This window comes from Cyprinodon tularosa, unplaced genomic scaffold (assembly GCF_016077235.1).
Source record: "Cyprinodon tularosa strain WSP-4 unplaced genomic scaffold, ASM1607723v1 ctg31, whole genome shotgun sequence".
Taxonomy (NCBI): Eukaryota; Metazoa; Chordata; class Actinopteri; order Cyprinodontiformes; family Cyprinodontidae; genus Cyprinodon; species Cyprinodon tularosa.
Genome location: NW_024039019.1, coordinates 2,449,226 through 2,475,583, shown reverse-complemented (window position 1 = coordinate 2,475,583; position 26,358 = coordinate 2,449,226). Strand labels below are relative to the sequence as shown.

Genomic DNA, 26,358 nt, shown 5'->3' with positions numbered 1-26,358 from the left:
ATAGCATAAAGAAAATATTGATTGTTTTTAAATATCTGAAATGCTCCGATGTAAAATTCTAGTTAGAAACCAACGCTACATTTGGTACTTCTCTGATATTCAGACGGGCTCAGAAACAATTCGTCCTAATTGACACAAGAAAAGGAAAATTTCCTAATTTTCATTGAACGCACCAATTTAGACATCATGTAGGGTGGTGTTGGATGTGTGCTGTATCCTCAGTATTGACTTGCAGGCATTTTTGAACGCAATGACCTTGGTTTAACTTGACAAGTATAAACAATGAAGGGATCCACAACAATCAATAACAATTTAGAAAATACGTACACACATTTTGTCAATATAAGCTACAGAGTGATGTTTTTTTTTTTTATTGAATTGTGATGCAGCCTGCGAGACTTCCATCAGGGTGAATAGATAGCAAGCAGCACCTCATCGACTGGGGGCTTTGAAGCTAAGCTAACTACCTGTGTGCTGTTGGTGAGAACACATGCTAGCTCAGCCGCCGGTAAACTGTTTCAAACATGATTCATATATTAGCAGGTGTCAGAAGGTCGTTGCGCTGGTTTGAAACGAGTCCAATAAATTAGCCTTTCCGGAGCAAAACGAGATACAAGAGAGAGGCGTTGCTCCTCAGTGAAACCAGCTACGGGTAGTCTTGACAACAGCTTCCTCCCGTCGCGAACCAAGTTCCTCCTCCGCTTGCGGATGAGGTAGTTGAGCGGCTCTGAAAACCACCCAGGCGGTGGGTACATGTCTACCACCCATTGAACCACCAGGAAATCCCGCTGTACATGTTTCGCCAAGAAGTCAGTGTGACGTCTTTTATTCCGTCTTGTTCGTATCTTTTCCAACCCGAGAAGAGGAATATGTCCCGGTATAACATTTACAGCCTGTTGGACTGGATCTACGGCGGGGTGGACCCGAAGTTTGAGGGTAACGGGGGGCCCGAGTGTGCGGCTTTCATCGGCCCCCAGCAGCGCGTGGCGGAGAGCTTTGTCATCATCCTTATCTCTCTGTTGGAGATCGGCGCGGCGCTGAAGAAAATCAACTTGTCCAAAGAGTTCAGACTTGTCGGCGGAGACTGCGTGAGGACGAAGGAGGACAGTCTGGGCAAGAACCTGTTGCTGGTGGCTCTTTGCATGACGTTTGGTGTAGAAGTTGGCTTCAAGTTTGCCACTAAGACTGTGATCTATCTTCTGAACCCCTGCCATGTGGTCACCATGATTCAGGTAATGGTGTTTTACGAACACAATAAACTGCTTCCTGCAAACATGCAACCCCTTATGGAATACATTTTTACAGTAATGGCTATTTGAAAATAGAGATCAGAGATGTGCAAAATAACAGCAGCATGTTATTTAACTGATTAAGGTAGAAACTGTGCAAAATCTGCATGAATCTAGCAACTTATTGAGGTTGTTGGAAACAGTGATGGTTATAGTCTTACTGCTGCTGGGAGGAAGGATCTGTGAAAACGCATCCTGGTGCATTTGGGGTGAAAATAGCCACCATTGAGGGATGGAGGAGGTTAGGATAGCAGACAGTAGGGTTGTTGTTCTGAGCAGGAAACTGCACTAGATAGTTTAACAGAAATGCAAGTTGTGTTTCACGTTTGAAAGAAGGTAACAGGGAGCTGCTGTTTTAGCTCCAGATTGGATCTTGTCTGTATGTTATCTGTGAAATCCTTTTTTATTCTTCGATTCATTTATATATATATATATATATATATATATATATATATATATATATATATATATAGTTTCTCTTGGTTTGCTGTACGACTTCATACTATGATGTGCAGCTCCTAATGGGTGTGGCTGTTCCATTTAATTCCCTTTCTGATCTTCTTCCATCACAATTGAAAACATCTCCTTAGAAACAGATGTTGCAGTCTCTGCACTAAGGGTGTTGGTGTCCTACATAGAGTGTTAATGCAGCTTTCTGGACAGATGCTTCAGGGAGACTCATGCTTATCCGAACTCTGGGAACTTCCTGCAGTCCTTACAGAATAAATGAAAGACACAAATGGCGGATGTTGTCTGACTGAGCCTCAAATAGGTATTCAAACACTTGCACTTTTTAGACCTTTTAACATGTTACAAGCACAAATCTTGTGTTTTTTTTTTCAATAAAGAGGGGTGTACAGCTCCAGCTTCAAGTTGTGGATCAGGTTTTAATGTCTATGTTTTTATTTAACTGAAGGTTGGACCTCTCCCCCTCCAAGACTTCTAAAGCTATATCCAGCTGTCCGTCCATTATCCCATCAACTTTAACCTAGTTTCATGTCTCTGGTGAAGAAATGCATCCCTGCAGCATTATGCTGTCGCTACCATGCTTCACAGTGGGGGATAAGCTTTCTGCTACATGTACATTTTTGCATAAACAGCCAAAGTAAAGCTTTGATCTCTACTGACCACAGAATCATCTCCACCGTGCTGCCTGTACTCCGCTGCATGGCTTATGGCAAACTGTAAACAGGGCCTCCTACGATTTTCTTTTACTGATTATTTAGCCACTCTCCCTAAAAAGGTCAGATTTGTTTACAACGAATAGCAGTCTTGTGAATAAAAAAAACAAAAAAACAAAAAACAAAAAGAGCTTCTGACCCCATTCAACTCTAGAGGGTAAGAATAGATTGAAGTGTGTGGTAGTAGAGTGACTAAACATGGAAAAAGTGAAGAAGGGATTCATACTTTTGGAGGACACCGTAATTCAGATGTTTGGCCTAATAGAGGTTTGTAGTTTTGGCATGCACTCAGGCCCCGTCCACACGAAGACGAACCCTGGCCTAAACGCACAAATTTTTCACCAAACCAGCCTCTCATCCACACGAAGCCGGCGTTTCGGGGGTCTGCAAACGATCTTTTTTTTATTCAGCCTTCAGAGTGGGAAGATTTCGAAACGCCGTTTTCGCGTTTCCATCTTTACGCTCTAACCGCATATTTTTTTTTACATGCATGCATCATAGCGTCGCCTCTAAACACGCATGCGTGAGACAGTATCACAACAACAATGGCGCCGTTGCTGCTAATGCTACTCACCCTGCTGTCGGGCTTACAACAGAATCTTCTTCTTCTGGAATATCTCCAGGAAGAACAGAGCAATATCGACGACATAGTTCAGCACCTGAATTTGACTTAACCACGAAAATGGACCCGCAGGGCAACCATGTATAAATATTAGTGCGCATGCCCAGCATTTCGTCGCTTATTTTTGCTTTGGCACCACAGCGCCACTTACAGGCCTGGCATATATTTTGCAGCGTTTTCATGCATTCGTGTGGACGATCACATTTATTTTACGTCTCCGTCTTTACGGCAAACGTTTTGGAAAATATCAGCGTTTCGTGTTCGTTTTGACTTCGTGTGGACGGGGCCTCAGTGCCTGGATCGTCTGTAGTTGGAGAGTGAGCCTCACTGCCTGAAAAACCACATGCTGATCCTGCAAACTCAGCCTGGATGTCTGGTCTGTGCCCCATCAGATGGCACATTAGCAGTCCCACTGAGCGATCCCAGCTTATCAGTTAACCATCACACATTTCCACTGAAGCTTATTCAGTGTGGGCGGGGCTCCTTCAAACAAAGGAGCTACACCGTCAGCAGCAATATGAGGCGTTTAGCTTTCAAACTCAAAAAGTCTCTTAACACATTTGTACCTTTGTAAAAACGTGGCTTAATTGAATGAAATGAGGGCTCAGTTCACAATTTTGCAGTAAAATAGGAAAGTCGGCCCCTTTCGCTGGCTGATCGTCCCTGTGGAAGTGCTGACAGTTAGCGCTGCTGTTCAGGTGTAAAGGTTAAAGACCATGAGGTGTTAACATGTTGTGTGTGTAACTTAAATGACTGTGGCATGGGTTGCATCCCTGTGCAGTAAACCTTTGTTCCATGTAGATCTCATCAGAGTTTCCTGCATGAGACAGAGAAGAAAGCAGATCAGCTGCTGGGTGATATTTTCATGCGCTGCAGGGAAAAGATCCATCCTGCTGATCTGGCCTCTGGAAGGCCTGTTAATATAACACAGCAAAGGCTTCAGCAAGGTGCGGACGGAAATGCAGATTATACAGTGTTCAACGAATTCACGTAGAGGCACCAGTAAATCAGACAACTTTTCCCGGATGGGACCTGATCGCCGATCTGGAGGTCAAGTCCTGGAAAAGAGATTCAGATATTGTTTTATGTGTATAGAATGATTGAAAACTGAAAAATCTCACAACAGCAAGCTGAAACAATCAATCGGATTAATTGTGATTAATCGATTATTGAAATAATCGTCAACTAATTTAGTAATCCATTAATCTTTAACTGTAGTATAGAGAATCTAAAACGTGTCTTTAACTGATAGAGTGACCCACTTAGAGCAGTAATTAAATCAAAATTGTAAAGAAATATACAAATATTTTCCATTTAAGAGAGGAAAAAAAAATGGTGTCTGTCAATATGCTCAAAATAAGAAAACGTTTCAATTTCTTACAAAGTTTTCTTTAAGGAACATTTGGCATCCAATTAATCAAAGAAATAATCAACAGAATCAATTTGCAAAATAATCGTTAGTTGCACCCCTAATAAACATATCAACCAACTGTATATATTGAAGTGGAATACTATTGCAATTTCTTTCATTTTCTGTTGAATTCAAAGCTACTAGCCTTAGCAAATAGCTGAAAGTTTCCCGTTTTCATGTGTGACAAGCCTTAAAGATTCTGCAGAAACTTTAAATAAATAAAATTTGATTAGTGTCAGCTGGTGAAATGGTGATTGCTGCTAATCTTTGTTAAAAATGCTTAAAAAGATGCTACTATATTTAAAATAAAAGTTTGCAATTGAATCCAAGTAAAGCAGTTGTGTGTAGTAGATGTTCCCTATCAGCCTAGCTTGTTTATGGTATCAGCTGTAGCATTAACAGCTTGCTGAATGGATTGTTGACCCAGTTGTTGAGATAACAATGCATTTATCTTCTGAAAAGGAGGAGAAAAAAAAACACCACCTTATCAGCATTTAGATATACTAATCTATAAAGCTGATAGTAAACAAGTCCACTACCTAGAGGCTCTGGGAAAATGAAAATTTTCTTCCATTAAATAGATTTTGGGTTGCTGCTGTAGAGGTTAGCATAAATATCTCAACAAAAAGCCAACAACGCTAACAAGTACTGCAGCTCTGGTCCCCTTTGAGTTCTTTAATGCAGCAAATGATTAGGCTTTTAAGAAGAACTGATCATTGAGGCTCGTTCTTACCTGTAGCTTCTACCCAATTGTTTTTTCAGTTTAATTCGGATCACGGCTCAGACGGAGAGCAAAAAAAAGGGAGGGTGGTGTTATGTTTCAGTCTGCTGCACCTTGGAATGAGATTGCATTTCAGTTTCAGAGGGAGGGAAAAAAAATAAAAACCATTAGACTTATTAGTTTGTTTTGCTTGTTTAAATCGTACAGCTGCCGCATACAGCTTGATTTGACTGTCATAAATGCGTTCATGCAACTTAATGTCTTCTCGGAGCCTTATTGTGTATTATTGCCGCAGGAGACGAGAAAGCCGGTTGAGATGGTGATGAGAGCCCTTGAATCTTATGCTCATTTCCTCTCACTCGCAAACTTTTTTCAATCACTGTTAAAAGCTAAACCACGCAGCCTCAGTTCATGTTTTTTCAGAGATGTGATCAGATGTGTATTATTTCTTTGCAAAACACTTGTTTGCTCAAAAATATCATTAGATGTGAAATGACAGTTTTATTGTGTTTTGCTGGGATTGAAATAATCATCGGTTTTGAGCTGAGCGCTGTCCTATAAAACCACATGTGATACAGTCCTGCTGTAATCACTGTCAGTATAATAAACAAACTGATTCCTATAAAAGAAGCTTTCTTTTTTGACTATGTGACCAGTGCTGTGAAAGGACAACCTATAAAAACATTTCTGCCATGGCAGTAACCTTTTATTACTTGTATAAAATAATTTGAAGACATTGCAGCGACTTAGAAAAACGCTTCTCTGCTTTGTAGAAGAGGAGGAGATACCTCACTTTGGGATTATGACGCCATTTCTGATAGAAAAGATCCTCAAAGGTCTGCAGATTTTCAATAGAAGTTTGTTTGGTGCAGCACAAATCTTTCTGTTTTCTTTTCTCCTTTTATTGCCTTGTTTTTATGCAGCAGTTTTATATGCACTGCAGAGGTTTGGGTGAAACAGCAGTTTTTATACCCACTCACAGTAAAAAAAAAAAAAAAAAAACTACTTTAAGGTTAAAGGTATTTTTTTAAAACCCGCCCTCTCCACTTAAAGCCCTTTTTTTTAAAAAGTGCGAGAGCATGGAAGAGCCCAAGTTTACTCATGCACACTCGGTTTGAGAGTTGCTGTTCCCATTCCGAACATCCGCCTGTTAGGATAATTATCATTGAAGATATGTGAGTTTATCACACCCTGGTATGGGCTGCCTGTTGCGCGTCAGAACTGACATTTTAATTTAATTAAGACAATTCTTCTGTCTGGATATACAGTTATAATCTTCATTCTGTACGTGGCAAAGATGGAAATGAAAAGAGAGCGGTGTCCTTCAGCTAAGGACGAAGTGTCCTGTTTTGATATATCTAATCATCTGCTAATGTGTATGATGTAAAATATAATGATGCCGTAGACTGGAGATGTATAAAATGCCTTTTTAGCTGTTAATTGGGGCCACTTCCTGAGAGGTGAGCCCAGAGGTGAGCAGCTGCCATTCTGTAACCAGAAGCAATTTCTCTGTTCTGAGTAAGATTACAATTTCTATCAAAATCTGTTATCATGTCTCCTGGTTATTTAATACATATAAGTTATGAAGTGTTATTTAAAGTGTTTGTCCCGAGTGATGAACCGGAGAGGTGGTGCATACACAGAGCCTATCTTTAACAGCCCTATCCCCTAAATCCCTCCATTGCTATATAGAGCAGGGAATATATAGTGAACTCGGTTAACTGACCATTCGGATAGATGATCACTTCCCCGTTGGTCCACTGTGCAGTGCCTGCGGCATCTTTGTTAGTTGGCGCTGTCTGGTAGCGGCAGCCTATGATGACAGCAGACAGCTGTGACAGCAAATCCCATAATTTGCGAGGAGGGCTCTCCGCACAAAGCATCCCGGGATATCTCTGCCTCTCCTGAGGCCTTTCTTTTCTTCTCATACACTTCGTAGACACTTTGTCTCTTACGAACCTCAGCCATTTTCAAAGAACCGCGATGAGAAAGGTGAGCTTCAATGACTGTCTAAAACAGTTGCTCCTTATACGCCTGAAAGTGTGCAAGCGCATAAAAAAATTGTTAATAAGACGAGCACGTAGGACAGCCTATGTTAACATATCACCAGAATGATTGACAATTAGGAGTACCACTTATTTAGATGATCCGCCTGGAAATAAAAGATCGTCCTCTATACCTTTAAGTACAATGCAACTTTCTTACTTTTTAAATCTCACCCATTGCATTCAGAAAGATAAAAAATACACGAGTTAAATATGTTTTTAACCGCAACAATTAATTTGATTGAATTTCTCACAAACCCTGAATGTTTCACACAACTAGCATATGATTGAATGGCTCCAATTGATTTGCATATTTCTGTAAACTTAACTATCCATAAATTTTAACTTGGGGGGCAAAATGATTTTAAAAGAGTCGCAAACACAAGAAAATTCTCAATGGGAAAAAAAAAACTAAATTTTCAGATACAGGAGGAGCTGGTCATAGGACATGCACCTACGATGACAATGTCAGACCCCTCCATGATTTCTAAGTGGGAAGACGAGCAAATACTTATTTGCCTCACCACATTTTAATTATCATTCTGGCTTGTTGCCTTAAAAATGAGTCATATTTGCACTAAATATATCCAAGATGCATGAGATTCCTGGGTTTCAGAAGGATGTTATAGAGACAGATGTTTCTGCCTGCTGGGTTTACCCTGGCTTTGGAAATACATTTAACAATGTAAACTATTTCCTGTCTTGATATAAACTAAAATGTTTGGTTTGTTTGTTTCTTATTTTGAACATATTGAAAAGTAGATGTGTCCCAAACAACTTTATCATTTCCGATTCAATACTGTTATTGGAGCTTTGAGAATTGGCCGATACTGATATTCACCTGATATAATATCAGCACAAATAAATCCAGCCTTTATTACTTATTTTATGCTGTGGAATGTTTGAAAGCCTCGAGTAATATTACTAAAAGAGGGAACAACAAAAAAGGTATGAAAACAACTGGCCCATGTAGAAATAACCAATTAGTTCCAGAATCCTTTAACAGAAGCAGAGTATCAGCATGAAAATATTGGAAATTTTAGATTCTGGCCAATAAAATACTATAAACGATAGTTTTTGGCTAATATATCCCATATAATAATATCAGATCAAGACATGGCTATTGAAAAGTTGTTTTTCTGTCAGTCATGTATATTTTAACTGTAAAGTGTGCTATGTTAGAGAGAGAAGATTGTAGCGGTTTCTGAAATCTGGTTTGGACCTGTCAACAGTTTAAGATGGTTTTATTTTAGAACACAAATTTTATTAACCTTTTTTTTTTTCACAAGAGATAAATGCCATTTTTCAGATCATTCTTTGCTTTGTGATCTGCCCTTGTTCCTCATTAGGGATGTCCCGATCCAATATTTTAGACGGTTTATAGAAACACTTCACTTCAATCTGCCTTTGTTTAAAGTTTGTGAAACTCTTTGGTGAATAAGAAATGGGTTAATTCTCATAACTGATGAATTTTACCTGAAGGGTTGCTCTCTGTTTGAGAAGTATCACTTGATCAAGCCTTTTTTTAAATAATTTTACACTAAAATAAAAGTAGTAAAAATATGCATGATTCATGTCAATCATATCGGGTCAATATCTGTATCAGTCAAAACTCAGAGCTGCAATCTTTATTGTATCGGGAATGAAAAAAGGTTGTATCAGTATATCACGGTCGGTTATAACTTATCAGATGAAAAGTAAAGAGGGCCAGGTATGCTGGTAAAGTTACTTTGAAACTATGGCTGATTTTCTGAAACAAAATGACATGATTAGGTCAGGAGTCAGATTTTTAATTAAATCCTTTTGGAAATATTTTTTTCATTACCTTTCTGGATATCTTTCTCGTTTTTTGGGGCTACCTTTCCTTTGAAACAGAAACCAAAATACATCAGCGGTTTAAAAAACATTCTTTATAGCTGTGTTATGTTGTGGTGTGGAAGATATCCTCCTTGTTGAGATGTCAAAGAAAGCTTATACATCTGTATGACTTCTGACCCACATCATCAAGGCGCTAGAGGCCAGAAATAACCCACAGGCAAACAAGTATAGATAAGGATCCCCTGTATTATGTATTTTTTTTTTGTATTTGCCACTGAGTTATACTTGAGGTGTCACCATACATAAACCACAGCAAACCTTCTATGATAAGGACAATGCACACATCGCTGGGATGATAATATTCTTTGATTCGACAGAATTCAGCCTGACTTGTTTTGCGACTCCAGAAGAGGTGAAGCGTCACCTAGATGATTGACTCCTGACAAACTGAAAAGTGAAACCAGTTCGTGTGTCTAAGCGCCACATCCCTTACGTATTAAATTCTTCAAGTTGTAAGCCACACCCATTTGGTTCCATAATCTCTGCTGCAGGAGGAAAGCCCATAGGGCTCACAAGCTCAACAGATCAGCTTGTATGGTCAGAAACTGGTGTGTAATGAGGGTTTGGTTTTGTATCTTTATAGCAAAGCTGTAATGTATTAGCAGGCGTCTCAATGTCTGTTAGAAAGAGCTTGTACACAAACATTGTCCATTCATTGGTCGTTTAAGCCCTCTTTGCCATAGATATCCATAATAAAGGCTAGATGTCTCGTCCGCGCTGCTGGCCAATGGGGGTCGACGTCCGCACGTGGCGGCCATCTTACCACAGGCAGCTCGCTCATTCGTAGCATTGTGTTTCAATGGCGCATGTACTGAAATAACCATAACTTCCTCAATTGTCTAACTATTCTCAAACTGTTTGGTTTGTTAAACAAAAGTCAGACATGTAGTTGTGATACTGCGCACTTAGGAATAATTATAACCATGGAATTTCATATGAAAAGAACACTGAATAGAACATACAGGTGCAATAAATATACACATGCACAAGGTATTTATGTTAAATCAATATATGCTATTAAAACTCAGTGTACTGAATGGCAACCATATATATATGGTCCCAGAAATATATATTTATATATATATTTTATATATAATGTATATATACAATATATATATAATATATATATATATATTGTATATATACTATATATATACTATATATATATATATATATATATATATATGTATATATATATATGTATATATGTATATATATATGTATATATATATGTATATATATATATATACACTATATTGCCAAAAGTATTTGCTCACCTGCCTTGACTCACATATGAGCTTAAGTGACATCCCGTTCCTAATCCATAGGGTTCAATATGACGTCGGTCCACCCTTTGCAGCTAGAACAGCTTCAACTCTTCTGGGAAGGCTGTCCACAAGGTTTAGGAGTGTGTTTATGGGAATTTTTGACCATTCTTCCAGAAGCGCATTTGTGAGGTCGCACACTGATGTTGGACGAGAAGGCCTGGCTCTCAGTCTCCGCTCTAATTCATCCCAAAGGTGTTCTATCGGGTTGAGGTCAGGACTCTGTGCAGGCCAGTCAAGTTCATCCACACCAGACTCTGTCATCCATGTCTTTATGGACCTTGCTTTGTGCACTGGTGCACAGTCATGTTGGAAGAGGAAGGGGCCAGCTCCAAACTGTTCCCACAAAGTTGGGAGCATGGAATTGTCCAAAATGTCTTGGTATGCTGAAGCATTCAGAGTTCCTTTCACTGGAACTAAGGGGCCAAGCCCAGCTCCTGAAAAACAACCCCACACCATAATCCCCCCTCCACCAAACTTTACACTTGGCACAATGCAGTCAGACAAGTACCGTTCTCCTGGCAACCGCCAAACCCAGACCCGTCCATCAGATTGCCAGATGGAGAAGCGCGATTCGTCACTCCAGAGAACGCGTCTCCACTGCTCTAGAGTCCAGTGGCGGCGTGCTTTACACCACCGCATCCGACGCTTTGCATTGCACTTGGTGATGTATGGCTTGGATGCAGCTGCTCGACCATGGAAACCCATTCCATGAAGCTCTCTGCGCACTGTTCTTGAGCTAATCTGAAGGCCACATGAAGTTTGGAGGTCTGTAGTGATTGACTCTGCAGAAAGTTGGCGACCTCTTCGCACTATGCGCGTCAGCATCCGCTGACCCCGCTCCGTCAGTTTACGTGGCCTACCACTTCGTGGCTGAGTTGCTGTCGTTCCCAAACACTTCCATTTTCTTATAATACAGCTGACAGTTGACTGTGGAATATTTAGGAGCGAGGAAATTTCACGACTGGATTTGTTGCACAGGTGGCATCCTATCACAGTTCCACGCTGGAATTCACTGAGCTCCTGAGAGCGACCCATTCTTTCACAAATGTTTGTAAAAACAGTCTGCATGCCTAGGTGCTTGAATTTATACACCTGTGGCCATGGAAGTGATTGGAACACCTGATTCCAATAATTTGGATGGGTGAGCAAATACTTTTGGCAATATAGTGTATATATATATAATGTATATATACAATATAATATATATATATATATATATATAATATATATATATATATATATATATATATATTGTACATATATATATATATATATATATATATATATTGTACATATAATATATATATACAATATATATATATATATATATATATATATATATACAATATATATATATATAATGTGTATAAATATATATATATAGATATATATATATAGATATATATTGTGTATATATAATATATATGTAATGTATATATACAATATATATATATATATATATATATTATATATATATATACAATATATATATATATATATATATATATATAATGTATATATACAATATATATATATATTGTATATATATATAAAATATATATATATATATAATATAAATAATATATATATATTGTATATAAAATATATATATATATTATAATACATATATATATATATATAAACACTTTTATTTGAGTGTGATTAATTATTTCACAGTCCTAATTTATTTATATTTACATAAATACTTTTATAATATAAATATTACTGTTATAATAAATTTGAAATACTGACAAAAAAGGCTTATTGTGTGGCAACCTCTTGGTGTAGAAGCATAATCCAGGTTTCAAATTAAAGGTTGCACTGTGAAGTTTCATGTAGACTATTCGGATTATATATCAGTAATTACACAAAAGTTCCTATTTTTAAACCATTATAAAAGTGAAATTTATTTGCTATTAAAATTGGTGCAATAGTCCCCTTCACAAGTATATATAGATGTAGCATGTTGAAATCCCCACCTACACTACTGTGATGGTATACACATGGAAGACAGAGATGAAAAAATGACCCAAAAAACATAGCTTGGTTAATGCCCTTTGAAAAGGACGGTTTTATTGTGTTTCTGTCGCATGTTGTTGCTCTGTAAGCCAAGGTTGGTTATTTTGGCAATGTGGTGCAGCCTTAACTTAAAAAACAAGGACACAACCAATGTTAACAGCGTATGGTGGTGGCTGTCTATGCCATACTGCGTTTCTCCGATGTGCTCTCCAAGCACAAACACATCCTCTGACCCTATCCTCTTCCGTACAATGTACACGACCTCTAGCACTTTGATGGGCTGTGATCGTCTGGTACATGAGGTCTGACGAAGAACCCACCCTGCTGCCCTGACTACCATCACTGTGCCTTCTGATGGAATCACCAGAACTCCATTGTTTTTTAACTTCAGCAGGTGGTAGTTCTGGTCCTTGATGGCAGATGCAGCATCTGTTACCAAGCTGGCACGGCAGACATCACAGGACAGCTTTTTCAGAGCCCGTCGCACAACAAATCCTGAAATAAGAGTTGTATTATTAAAATAACTTAAAATAACCATGGGGAAATTAAGGGAACATTTATCTTTTTCCCTCATAATACCATCGATTTCCCTCAGGTTTTGACTATTGGCAATCTTGTAATACTATTAAGTCATAGCCCCGCTGTTCCTGTGTACCAGAGCCTGTATTGTACATACATCCACTAATTAACTAACGATTATCCCAAAAACCAATCATAATTTCATATCTTACATGTGAAAGGTGATCCCACTGGCACTCGTTTTGACACTACGGCAATTGGAGCATCCGTAGGCTGCACAAAAGTCTGGCATCTTCCTATTAATAGACCCAGCAAATTCCTGTAACATAATGTAAGATGTTTTGACAAACCAAATCGATTGGAAATCATGCATTAATCATGTATAAATTCTGCCTCTTCCACTGATGCAAAGTTGCTGGTTAACGTTAGCAGCTAGCTAAACTGTAACGTTAGCTGCTAACTTACTAACTTTAGGTCTCACTTCGCAGCTTCTTGTTATTAGCCAGCTAACGTTAGGCTAATAATGAAAATACAACAACACTCAGATTATTGTTATTAGCCAACTAATAGCTACAACCACATCCACAAATATTGTAATTTACACTAAAGATTAATTGTCATACAATCGTTATTGATAAATTGCGCAAGTAACCGTGATGCACAACTATGCTGCACGATCAAGTCATTTTTCGACAAGAAAATCTGCAATTTCGACATGTTCAAGCATCAAGAATTATAGCCACGTTCATAACGTTTGTAAGAAACCAAACTGTTTGTAAATCCGTCAAGAATTCAATGAGATAAGAGTATTTGTGTCCGTGCTGATCACTCACCTTACATTAGGTACCACAGAGCACAACAGAAAGCCTGCCTGTGGTAAGATGGCCGCCCGGTGATGACGTTTGAGACTCCGCCGTAAGACATCTAGCCTTTATTATGGATATCTATGCTCTTTGCCATTTAGGGTTGGTCTTTCTCTCAACAATTATTGGATAAGAGGTGGGGGCACTCCTTGGACAGAGGACAGATGGCTATGCAAACTCACACTCACACCTAAGGGTGAGTTTAGAGAGACCAATTAACATAAGGGGCATATTTTTGAACTGTGGGTGAGAACACAGAGGGAACCCATGCATCCGTTTAAAGGCCGACATTTGTCTCTCTGGCAGCTGGAAGAGCAAAAACAGTTCCTGTAAAATAACTTTTAAAAACAGCTGCCATTTGAAGTGTTTTCCAATGGCTAAACTTTGAGTGTTCTTTGGTGAGAGTGTGGTCACAATTTCCCATCGCATTAGCTATGCTGCATTCATGGGTCCCTTAAAAGATTGGGTTTTTACATTTCCATTAGCCACCAGTGATAAAAAGTCTGAAAATCACCCTGTTTTGTTCATCAGACAATATTTTGGATATTGTTGGATGTTTTAGATATTTTTTTTCTGTTTTTAGTTTACTAAATTCACATTAGGTGCATTTTTTTAACCTCCCTTTTAGATGTAAACCTCTGACCTGATCTCTTTCAAATTATTCTCCAACTTGTTGCTTTTCTGCATCTACATTTGAATTAAAGGTGGAGGCAAGCCAGTGATGTAATAATTTAGTGTTGTTTGATACGTGCCATTTACTCTGTAATTAACTGACTTTCTGTTTCCACCTCTCCCTGCATGCAAGGACAGAGGAGACTTTGTCACAATGATTGCACATATGCAATATATTACAGAAAACTGATTATAGTTTTCTCTGATGATGAGATCTTACACAATTCATCAACTTCCTTCTTTTGTAAGACTGGAAAACTTTGTGGCTCAAACCAAATTAAACCGGTTTATCTAGCTGACTGTCCAAACTAATTAGATGCTGCTTTTAAAAAAAAGCATAGAGTAGATGCAAGCCTTACATTTCCTCCTTTGATTTTATCTTTTTAGTCCTACTCGTGTTTTCAGATGTGTTTCTATCTCCAAAAAACACCTTTGGATTCATACAGTTGTCATGGAAAACTGAGTTTAAATCTTCTCCAAGCAAGATTACAACCTGGCTGTGTCACTTTTATATTCCCTTTGATGCTAAGATCAGAATATGCACGCAGCCTTACTCTCATCCAGACCCGGTTCATACATAGTAAAGTGCTACAGTTCTGGGGAAACCTCAGAATCTCCACTTTATACTGAAGCGGTGCTATTTAAAGTGCATAACCTTAACCCAACACTAACCTTCATAAAATTAAGATTATATATGGATAATGACACCTCTGCTATGGCCTGAGGGGGCCTGTATCGCCGTATTTACCCACCCCAAGCAACTTTGAGGGGAGTAGCAGTAAATGTGCCGTACAAAACGACCACAAATGTGCAGACCACTTTAAGGCATACGTCACTTCCCACTTTCCCCATTCATCATAGAAACGAAACTCAATGCTACTGCATTTCTGCACACATCCTTCCTCTATGAAAGGTGTATTTTATACTAAGTATTAATTTATTTGTATCCACATAGGGGAGGTTTTTATACCTGATTTTACAAGCAAAAATTTTTAATATTTGTCATTAGTCTTATCCTTTTGGTTTCCAGTGGGAGTAAAAGCAAATGTATATCATTTTCTAAAGATAATTATTAAAGAGGTTAGTTTGGTTCTATAATGTTGTAATATAAAATTTCCAAAAGGGGTATAAATTAAGAATAGGAATAATGGACTTTGACCCTTTGCGGCTGCTACAACCGTACAAACCTAATGCCTCTGACCTCAGCATAGGTCATCAGATCACAGTCACATCATCATTGTTACATCCACATATGTCATTTTAATTTATTAATCTCCCACAAAAGTTTGTTGAATTATTACAGATTTCTGATGCTTCTTTGGATTTTAAATGGTAAATGACCTGTACTTATAGAACACTTTTTCAATTCAGAAGACTTGACCAAAGCTCTCTACACAACATTCAGTCATTCACCCATTTACTCACACACTGATTTCGGCAAATTGCACTGTAGCTACAGCTGCCCTGGGCTACAGTGTAGCTCCCCTCACTGACAAAAGCAAGGCTGCCGTACACTGGTGTCAACGGGCCCTCTGACCACCATCATTAGGCAATGCAGGTGAAGTGTCTTGCCCAAGGACACAATGACACTGAAAGCCAGAGCTGGGGCTCAAACCGCTCAAAGGGCAAACTCTTGCACCCGACGCCAGTTTCGCCCTGTCCTTTTAGATGACAGCATTTATTGCCGATGTCATTGAAAGGTAGTTTTACCAGATCTGGAAGGTGTAAACATAGCAGTGGTAAACATATTGGCAAAGCTGAGGCTGAGATCCATAAGGCAGTAACTGCAAGCTTGTTTTAATCGACCCAGCAAACAAACAAAAGTACTCTGCTTTTAGACTGCAAATATTGTCACAAACCAGGCTACCCTTCAGAGGCGTTGAACCAGGACTCCTGTGGATATCAAAGCGATGGCTGCCAGAGTTAAACGCTTTGAGGAAGGGGTTTAAAACTAAACAAGGGTCTAATCTTGTGGATGTTCATAAATTAAACTTAATACCTCTCCTATTTGGGGGCTTTTCGTTACACAATATAAACAGTCTGGATATTATAAGAAAATGTTTTTAGACTTTAGAAGAAACATCGTGAGGATTGTGTTAAATGGATTCTAGGTAATTTTAGAAAGTGAAACCAGAGAAAGCTGATCTACTTTAGCTTTTTAGATAAAGACTTTCTCTAACAACCTCTGTAAGGTTTTACACTCAGTCTGAGTCGTCATTGTTTGTCTGGGGCTCCTCCAGACTCCTTCATGCGTCTTTTATCGATTTTACGCCGATCCCTGAGGAATGATCTCTTCAAGGTCTTGGCTCCGGCTACTTTAGTGCAAACCCTTTTTACTCGCAGCATTAAGAGCATAGAGCTCTTAACACATTCATGTTCCTATTGACCCTCTGAGTTGAATGCTTTGTGTGATCGTCATCTCACTTTGTGGTTTCTTCAACAGATCTTCCTGCTGGCCTGCCCACCATGTAAAACAGCAATGGTTGTCTTTAGGTAAGTTTTTTTTTTTTTTACTCCCTTTCCTTTTATTCTGGATTTCAATTTGTTGGCAGCAATGATTATAATCGATGCCAGACTTTCTTATTTTATGCTATCCACTTGCAGTATAAAGCTGTCAGTGGCGACCTCTACTCACAAAGCATGAATGTAATGTGGATGTACTGTGGAGCACTTGGACAGACCCATTGGAATTCATTCCAATGACTTTTTATTTCCGTCCTAAAGCTATCGTCATTATCACTGATTGTTATGACTTATAGGCTTTGCTGGAGTGCATTGATTCTTTCAGGGATTTATAGTAATGCTTTCGTTTGGGTTTATAGTCCTTTCCTTTAAACCTCCTCTGGTCTTAGAGGTTAATTATTCATGAGATGGTTTCGCATTGGAATTTATTCAGAAATAAATCCTGGCAGAGTCACTCTGTCGCTCGGCACAGAGAACAATCACAGTGAGGGGTTAGCAGTTACAGCAAGGCGATGCACGTATGTTCACTCCAAATGGAAAAATATGAAATATTGCCCCTTAAACATCTGGCCCACTGAAAGGAAAATGCAACGAGTTTATTTCCTTTCAATAAACTCTGCTTGGAGGCGAGCCGGACCTGAGCCGCGTTTCTGTGACAGCGGCCCAGTTGTTGTAAAGGCAGGGAGAGACTGCATTTGTAAACAGTTTAAAATTATTATTAAATAATATTTAGCAAAACTGCTTCATCTCAAAATGCAGCTTTTTAATACTAAGCTTAAACAGCTGACAAGTTAGCTTTGGATAACTGACATCTGAACAGCATAAATGCTGTGAACAAATGATACAGGTCTACTTGGTGTCTTATATCTTACATCTCGAATGCAGTGGTCTGGTGATTTGAGATACGCACCAGCCCCCATGACCCTGACAGACAAGCAGTAGAAGATTTATATATATATATATGTGTGTGTATATATATATATATATGTGTATATATATATATATATATATATATATGTATGTATATATATATATACATGTATATTTGTATATGTATATATATATACATGTATATTTGTATATGTATATATATATACATGTATATTTGTATATATATATATATATATATATATGTATATATATGTGTATATCTTTATATATATATTTGGGTTTTTTTTGTTTTTTTTTATGTATGTAATGTGAATCTATGCAACTTTATGACCAAGAGCCTGGTTTAATCAAACTACTGTCTTGTAAAAGTCAATGGCACGTATAAATGTCAAAGGTTTTGTGTGCGTGAGTAATAGGTGCCCTGATAATAAATTCTGGTATATTAGCTCAGCAGCTCTTCCAGAGTGATAGGGTCCAAATGGCAGTATTGTTTGGTTAAAAAAAAAAAAAGAGGCAGAATTGCAGCAAAAATTAACCTTGGTAAAGAGAAATGTGTAGAAAGAAGACAATCTCAATAGTACTAAAAGTTGTTAACGTCCTGAATATTTCCCATTGTGAAATAACCGACAGATGTCAGGATTGCATGTGGTGAGATTGAAATACCCTGGGACGATCGTGTCGAAGTACAGCAGTCAGTGTTCTGTCCTTCATGGCATTCTACACTCAGGTGGCGTTTAGGGCAGATGGTCACCTCTGTAAAGCAGTAGAAGCTGGAGGCAAACGGATCTAGACCGGCCACAGTAACATCCTGCATGGACGCCCTCCTGAATATCGGCTGTCAGACTCTGCATAATTCTCCACTTATATTCAGTGAATCTTTGTAGGAGCTGCTACAGAAAATCTTTCATTTGAAAAAAGCTAAATTTGATGTGTTTCCCTTCCTCACTATAGTTCTTTAGAGCTTTGGGTTTTTCTCATGTTTAAGTTTCTGTGCAAAGACACTTATATTGGTCCATATGCAGTGGAAGCAGACCAAACGCATACCTGTGAATAAAGAGCTACATTGTTGGCTTGGTGGACTGCGTCGCCTTGGGATTGAAAGCATCAATCTTCAGACCCCAAAAGAAGGGGGATTCGCCATGCTAGTTCTCCCCTGCGACGTCTTTCTGCCAGGATCGTTTCGGGCTGATGGCTGCATTTACATTCACAGCAAATTCGCTGACCTCATTCTGAACAAGGAGCAAATAACATGGCCCAGAGCACAGCCACATTAATGCCTCGGACCCCTCCAACCTCCAAACCTGATTAGCTTTATTTTTCTAGAAGTGTAACAGTGGAAGTAAAGTTAAAAAACTTACTCTAGTTCAGTACAGACATGATCCATAGAGTATATTAAATCTAGTGCTGCAGCTGAGACGGATGTGTTTCCATTTTTCAGTTTTCAGTATTTTAGTTTCTTTTTAAGAAGTTGGAGTACTTCCTGGTCTCCCCCTAAATGCATCACTAATTCTGACCATGACTTCCTTTTACCCTTTCTCCTCTGGTAACATCTTCCACACTGAAGAGGGTTTCAATCTATGGGGCGAATGTAAAGGCCAATTTATACTTCTGACACATAGCTTCTGCAACCGTCAAATCTGTCTCTGTGCGTGACCATGCCCCCAGCGCAGAGGATCTGCATTCATCCTCGCGCACCTCAGAAAAATCCTGACTACACGTTGGATGCTCCCAAACCCGTGCAGACCTCAAGCAGAATTGCGCAGACAAAAAGCAGCTGTGATTGGTCTTTGGTATGCCTTTCCGGCTGTCTTTATGGTCGTTCTTCTCATTTCGGTGTCGGGGCGTGCCCTTTTTAAAACCCGAGGAATAACAACAATGGATACTCTAGATCCATCTCAGTGACCGTGATATCTTCCAGATGGGCCATTGTTTTTTGGGAAGATAAACACTCCCGCAGGCGCCACCGAGGAAGTTTTCGTGACCATCCGCCGAAGTTCTCAAATAGGCTCCCCCTTGCGCTTTTGGCGGGAAACTGCTGTGCCCCTAGAAATTCCAGACCAACGTTGCAGAAGCAAACCATCAAAACTGGTTCGCAGCCAGACCCATGCGACATTTGATGTGTGCGGTTGCAGAAGTATAATCCGCCCTTTATGCAGCCAGTATGGCGTAAAAAACATGCAGTTGGTAAAAATATGGACTTATTTCAGGTAGAGATGGTTAAAAACAATAAAACTTTGTGATAGTCTGCACCAAAGGTTTTTATTGCTTTTAGTCAAACAACATTCAGACCTTTAGATTTTGTTTTCTGTAAATATTTAAGCCAACACAGTCCTCAATGCTATATTAATGTGGTGATGTCATAGTCCCAAAGGACCGCATCAGTGTTTTTGTCCAAGTATCTTGCATTCATGTTCTGAAATAAAATGTTATCCAATAACATCATCAGACAACAACCTTACAATGTTAAGCATCATGCACTTACACCATGCTTACAAATGTTAAGCATTGCGTATTATTTTTAATAATACACCATTCAAATAATATTTTTTCTCTTAAATGCAAAATTTTTATATTTTTTTTTTTTACAATTTTGGTCTAATTGCGGCTTAAAGGGGGTTGCTCTCTCAGCTAAAGGCATGTTTTAGAGTCTCTACTCTAGTTAACGACTAATCGATTACTAAATTAGTTGGCGATTATTTCAATAATCAATTAATCACGATTAATCAGATTGTTTCAGCCCTAATTTGTACATGCAGAGCTGTGGTTTAAATATGCTGCACAAAGCAGCTTGTTTATCTATTGGTACAGTGGAATAAAAGAGAGATCTGGTTACATGGAAAGTCTTGTTTTTCTGATGCTGCCTGTTTTATATTACGAAGACGGAAACAGTGTTTAAGTTGGAATGAAATCCGCTGTTTCTTAAAAAGAAAAGGTCCTGAGGCCGTTCAGAGTGGCAGCTGGCCATATTAGAAGTGACAGTCCTACAGCTCTTCTGTTTTCCCAATGACCTTAGCTGTCACAACAGTTATTTTGGCTCATTGGGTAAAAAAGAGCAGTTTGCGTGTCGCACTGTGATTTGACACAAGCCTCTGGCTTTAAAGGCCGTTTCGTTCAGCTCCTGTTTATTAACGTGATTAAAGGAAACGTTTGTCAGAAGAATCCGTGTTCTCCAAAGGCTCAACTACTGGATATCTGACATTTAACAAACACTCATCAGAATCTGATCTAAATCGGAACAAACTACTAAATATGTCTTCCCTTTCTGCTCCCAGCTTATAAAACCACTTGAAATTTAAATGTCAGTTTCATAGAAACTCAGTGGAATACTAAGATTTGAATTCCTGTATCCTCCTTTTATTCATCTTTCCAGGCTGCATGTCCACATGTTGAATGGAGCACTGCTGGCGTTAATGTTCCCCGTCGTCAACACCAGGCTGGTGAGTAAAAGTTCACAGTGATATTTCATGTTATTTCCTCTCATGCGTTTCAAAATGTTCTAATGTATGAACAGTAATGTGAGAAGTCACAAATTACAGCTTCAAGGAAGCAGAAACAGTTGCCTTTCAGAGGTTTTTGCTGTCAAAGCAACAATAACATGAAAGTAGAATACCATCAGTTTCATTGTTTATTTTCTATAAAGTATCAAATTCTCACATTATTTCATTTCTACCTTTTTATTTTGAATGCATTTAATTGTGGGGAAAATAGATCTTTGTTAAACATATAGAAAATAAATAAATATTTTTCTTGTGTCAGTCTGGATTTCTGTTTTATAAATGTCATATTAAGTTATGATTAATTAGTTAATAACATTTTTGTTTGTGCTTATAGAAAGCCTAATTTAATTTTGCTTTTAACAGAAATAACAGCACATGTAAATTAAAGCCTAGTTGATATTTGGGAATCATAATAAGTCAGGAATTAGCCACTAGCAGTGGTGGAAAGTAGAAAAGTACATTTACTTGATTACTATACTTGAGTATCTTTACTTGAGTACAAATTTATTTTTCGGAGGGGGTGTACGTATAAGTATCACTCCGCTATTTCAAAGTCAAATATTGTACATTCTACTCCACTACATTGCTACTAAGCTGCTAGTTACTGATTGAGCTTCACTTTGTCATTTCCTGTTGCTGTTTTTCTAGGACTGAATTTCTGAATTTGGACACCACTGTTTTAGAGATTTGCATGATATTCAACAGAAGTGAGAAACTCAGGGCAGATATTATTACTAGTATACAAATTTTCTTAAGGCATTAGTTGTTGCCTGGTGGCCAAGTTGTTCAGTCAGATGAGTTCTCAAAGCAGAGTTTTATTTTATTTTCTGTAATAGATTCAACATTAAACCTCTATTAAATATGACGAGGAGAGTCAAGACTCTTTTCTTAGTTTTAATTAAGAAATAATAATCAAAATAGCTGTCCTTAGTTTTGTGGCATTTTTATGCTGTAGTTCTTTCCAGGTGGTGTAGAATCTGTAGAATCTGGTTCTAAAAGTTACAAGATTCTTTAAAATGACTGGAAATTATACAGAAATGTACTGATGTTAGAATATTTAATTAGTATTTTTGAATACTGAATTACTTTTAAATGCATGTACTTTTGAATACTTTTAGTATTTAAAAAAGTGAGTAATTTAATGCTTTAACTTGACAGAGTAACTTTTATTTGTAGTTGAGTAAGATTTGACAATGAGTATCAATGCTTTTACTCAAGTACAACTGTTGAGTACATTGTTCACTACTGTCAAAAAAAAAACACAACTTCAGAGCCATGATTTATACATTTATAGCGCTTACTTCGTACTTTTGTGTGATTTTAAGAGATGTAAAGCTAGTTGTAGTATCATGGTATGGGAGGGGTGGATTTTCACAATTGAAGCAGCATCCGATTCAAACTGTAAATGTGTTGATTTGATGTTCGAGGTAAAATGAGATTCCAGTCAGACGAATGTGCATTAATAGTTTAACCGTTTCTTCAGCTTCTGTCTTTTCAGCTAATGAGAATCTGTTTGTGAAAAGAGGCTTCCATAGTTTGAACTTCCACTTCCATGCAAATCGACTGCCGTTAGCATCAAAGACGTTTATGTAAAGCAGATAGGTCCTGTTTTCATCACATTCCCAAGCGAGGAAGTATGGCTTCAGAGAGCTTATTTGCGTGTTGTTTTTTTTTTACTATAACGGTGTGCGGCCATATCTGATCTCACCCCTGGTTCAGCTGCACGGCTAGTTTAAAATCTATGAAGTGTTGATGTAATTTGAGAAGTTTAAAGCGTGTTTCTGTTTGCTCCTCAGCTTCCCTTTGAGAAGGAGATCTACTACATTCAACACTCCATGATGTACTTGGTGCCTGTTTACCTTATGAGGAAAGGAGGTAGGTGTTAGTGTGTGGTCTCTCTTCATGCAGACACAAGCAGAGCCAGGATTACGCCATGGCAGACATCCTTTTCGCTGGGCCATGCTGCAGGAGCTTGTTGTCACTCTGAGCTCAGAGGTTCCGGCTTACGTCAGCGTTATGTTTATTGTAAACAAGCATCTGATTACAGATTGCTGACCTGTGTAATTTGCCTGCTGTCTGTATAATCAGTTAAAGATCAAAGCCTTTTAGATTTTGCATATTGCTCCTCTCTGTGGTTAAAAAAAAAAAAAATGTTTTTGTTTCTCCAGTTGTTATAGCAACAGGATGCAGACTGTTCTGTTCAAGCTAAACACATCAGTAATTGCATTGCAGAGGTTGATGGCTTCACTATTTCTAGATATGGCCAGCAGTCCATCCAGCCTCTGAAGTAGAAACATTGCTGTTCCTCCTTAAGACAAAACTCTTATCAGCTCAATCAGTTCTTTTGGTTTAAAGTGAATTATCTGTTCTAGGAGGAAAAAAATACATAATGACCCTGGGATATAAACAGAAGTATTTATAAAAGCAAAAATACAAGGCAGTAAATGGCAGAACAGCAGTTAAACAGCTTGTGGTGGTAGCAGTTTAAGAACGCTGTTAAAGTAAATATAAATGTAGAGGCCATGTGTTTACCAGTCATTCTTAACTTGAAGGGAAAATCCTTTCACTTATAATATGATTCTGTTAGCTGACCTCTTCCTCTGGTGTTACACTACTATACAGTGTAACAGGGAAGCACACAGATACTCCTCCCTGATCTTAAGTGCTGCAGCGGCATCCAGGGTTGGTCATCCAGATGCATGATTTCTTCTGTCTGCAGGTGTGTACCGACCCGAACCGCTGAGGGACACAAGGTGGACGGTGCTGGCCACCGGCATCCTGTTCTTCTACCATTTCACCTTCCTGCAGGTCCTTGGCCTGGTAAGACACAGCCCCCTGCAGGCTCACAGCTGGTACTTCAGTATGCAGAATGAACTGCTTGGAGCTCACCAAAAGCTTTTTTTCTGGAGGGGATTCATTTCAGCAAGTAAACAAGAAAATGCTGTAAATGATGGAAATCCAAAAGCAGATTTCAAAGCAAGAATTTGGTCATGAATAATCGTAAGAGTTCTGGAAGGAAATTATTATTCAGTTCCATTTGAAGGTATTTGCTGATAATATTTAGTTGGATCTGTTTCAGAATGATAAAGGGGAGATGAACAATGGTGGATCTCTGAAGTTAAGGCTTATGATCACAGCTATTCAGGTGCTGTTGATGAATTCAATCCATTTTTATACTAAAAACTAAAACACAGAAAGATCCACATGTGAACTAAGAGGATCTAAAAGGAGAAATTATTATGAGACAGAGTTAATAATTTGAATTTTAAACCAGACAGCCTAACATTTATTTTTATCAATCAATTCTGGGGGCTTTCTGTAGCAAAAGAATAAAATATATTTAAACTCAAGTAATAAAATCAGAAGAAATAATTAAAGATAAATTTAAATGTGGGAAATAATTGTCTTCAGCTATAAAGTTAACCAAGCAATTGGAAAAAAAGGTCAGAAAATGTGCAGCGCTAACAAGATGTGAAATCATTTGGCCCCTAAATGAGTTTCTGCAGACTAATGATAAGTTATAGAGGACTTCCAGGCGGTGAACTCATCACTCATTCCATTTGTGGGAAGGATTTCTGCTCCAGAAATCCAGGGGAAATTAATGATTTAGAAAGATATGCACAGTTAAGTGACCATGACATTTGCCAGAACTTCATCCAAGTGGATAATACTTTAAAAATTGCTATTAACATGAAAATGACCTGTTCCTCGCTCTGCTGCAGGCGACGGAGGTCAACCTGAACAACATGCTGTGTCCGGCCGTGTCCGATCCCTTTTACGGGCCTTGGTACCGGGTGTGGGCGACGGGCCACCAGACCCTGCTGACGCTCCTCCATGGAAAGCTCCTCACGTTGCTCTCGCAGCACAGCGGCTCTGCCTGCAGCTGCCTGCTGGACATGCTGCGACCGCGCAGCAAGAAGGTGGACTAGCTGTCCTCAGAGCTGCAGACCCAGCCAGCTCTCAGCACCAAGGTTCCATTTAAAATCGACATTTGAACGGGTCGTTTAGGACGTTCTGTTGAGACGGCGGGAGAATCCCCTGGCCAGTAACTCAACATGCAGTCACTCGATGGCTCAAAATACATACTTGCATGTACAATTTAGCATTTCAAATCTAGCTCTCGATAAGCTGGGCGCGTGTTTTATGGGAATCCAGTTTTCATCCAGGTTTGTTCTAAATATAAACGTTTTAAGGACCGAAACGTGGAAATGCGAAGCTGAACATCACCTGCTGTCTGTAAGGCGCTGCTTTTTAGTTCCCTATGAATTTAGTTAAGCTCTTATTTTAGTGTTGTTTTTATTTGTCTCAAGTGTGCTTTGGAGCAGATAAATGTGAGCTGTTTTAAAAGTTCCTGCTTCTTTCTGAAACAAGAATTTAAATGTTCTTTTAATGTGGGGGGGGGGGGGGGGGGGGCTAAGAGTTCAGAATGGGAAGTATAGTTTTTAAACTGCTTTTACCTGTCAGTCTCCAGCCTGTCCAGCACATTCCAGTGATGTTAATCAGTAGATATGAGGACCTAATATATGCTGGAAGTGAAGGCGATGAATGAGGAATGAATGGATGCAATCTGGGTTGTTGAGTTTTAGCTGTCTGTTTTTGTGTTGTTTGACTTTGTTAGGATAAATAATGTTGCCAATATGAGGCAGAATGAATGTCTCAGGTGGAACTGGAGCACCTTGTAAAAGTATTTATTCCCACCTTATCTTTATTATGTTACAACCTGCAAATTTTATTGTTTTTATGGAATTTTTATTGAAAGACCAACACACAGAAAAGTATTTATGAAAAAAGGTGTCATGGATGCAACTTTCTGTCTTTCTTTTAATTCTTTTTTTTTTTTTTTTATCTTTTATCTCCTGCATTTTTCTGTATTCTGATCCCCTGATCAGAATCTAGGGAAACCAACTTTATTTGATTAGTTACTTAAATCCATCTTCCGGTCAAATTTGTCAGTCACCT

General features: G+C 38.5%; 1 protein-coding gene across 1 annotated transcript; it reads left to right on the top strand.

Moving 5' to 3' along the window:
• Positions 1 to 416: 416 nt before the first annotated feature.
• LOC119788122 (transmembrane protein 164) lies at positions 417 to 25,799 on the top strand. The gene is made up of 6 exons (XM_038292283.1): positions 417 to 1,232; positions 16,992 to 17,041; positions 21,273 to 21,339; positions 23,196 to 23,274; positions 24,119 to 24,219; positions 25,122 to 25,799. Exons 1-6 carry the CDS (start codon positions 795 to 797, stop codon positions 25,326 to 25,328), a joined length of 942 nt encoding a protein of 313 aa, XP_038148211.1. The 5' UTR covers positions 417 to 794; the 3' UTR covers positions 25,329 to 25,799.
• Positions 25,800 to 26,358: the final 559 nt, after the last annotated feature.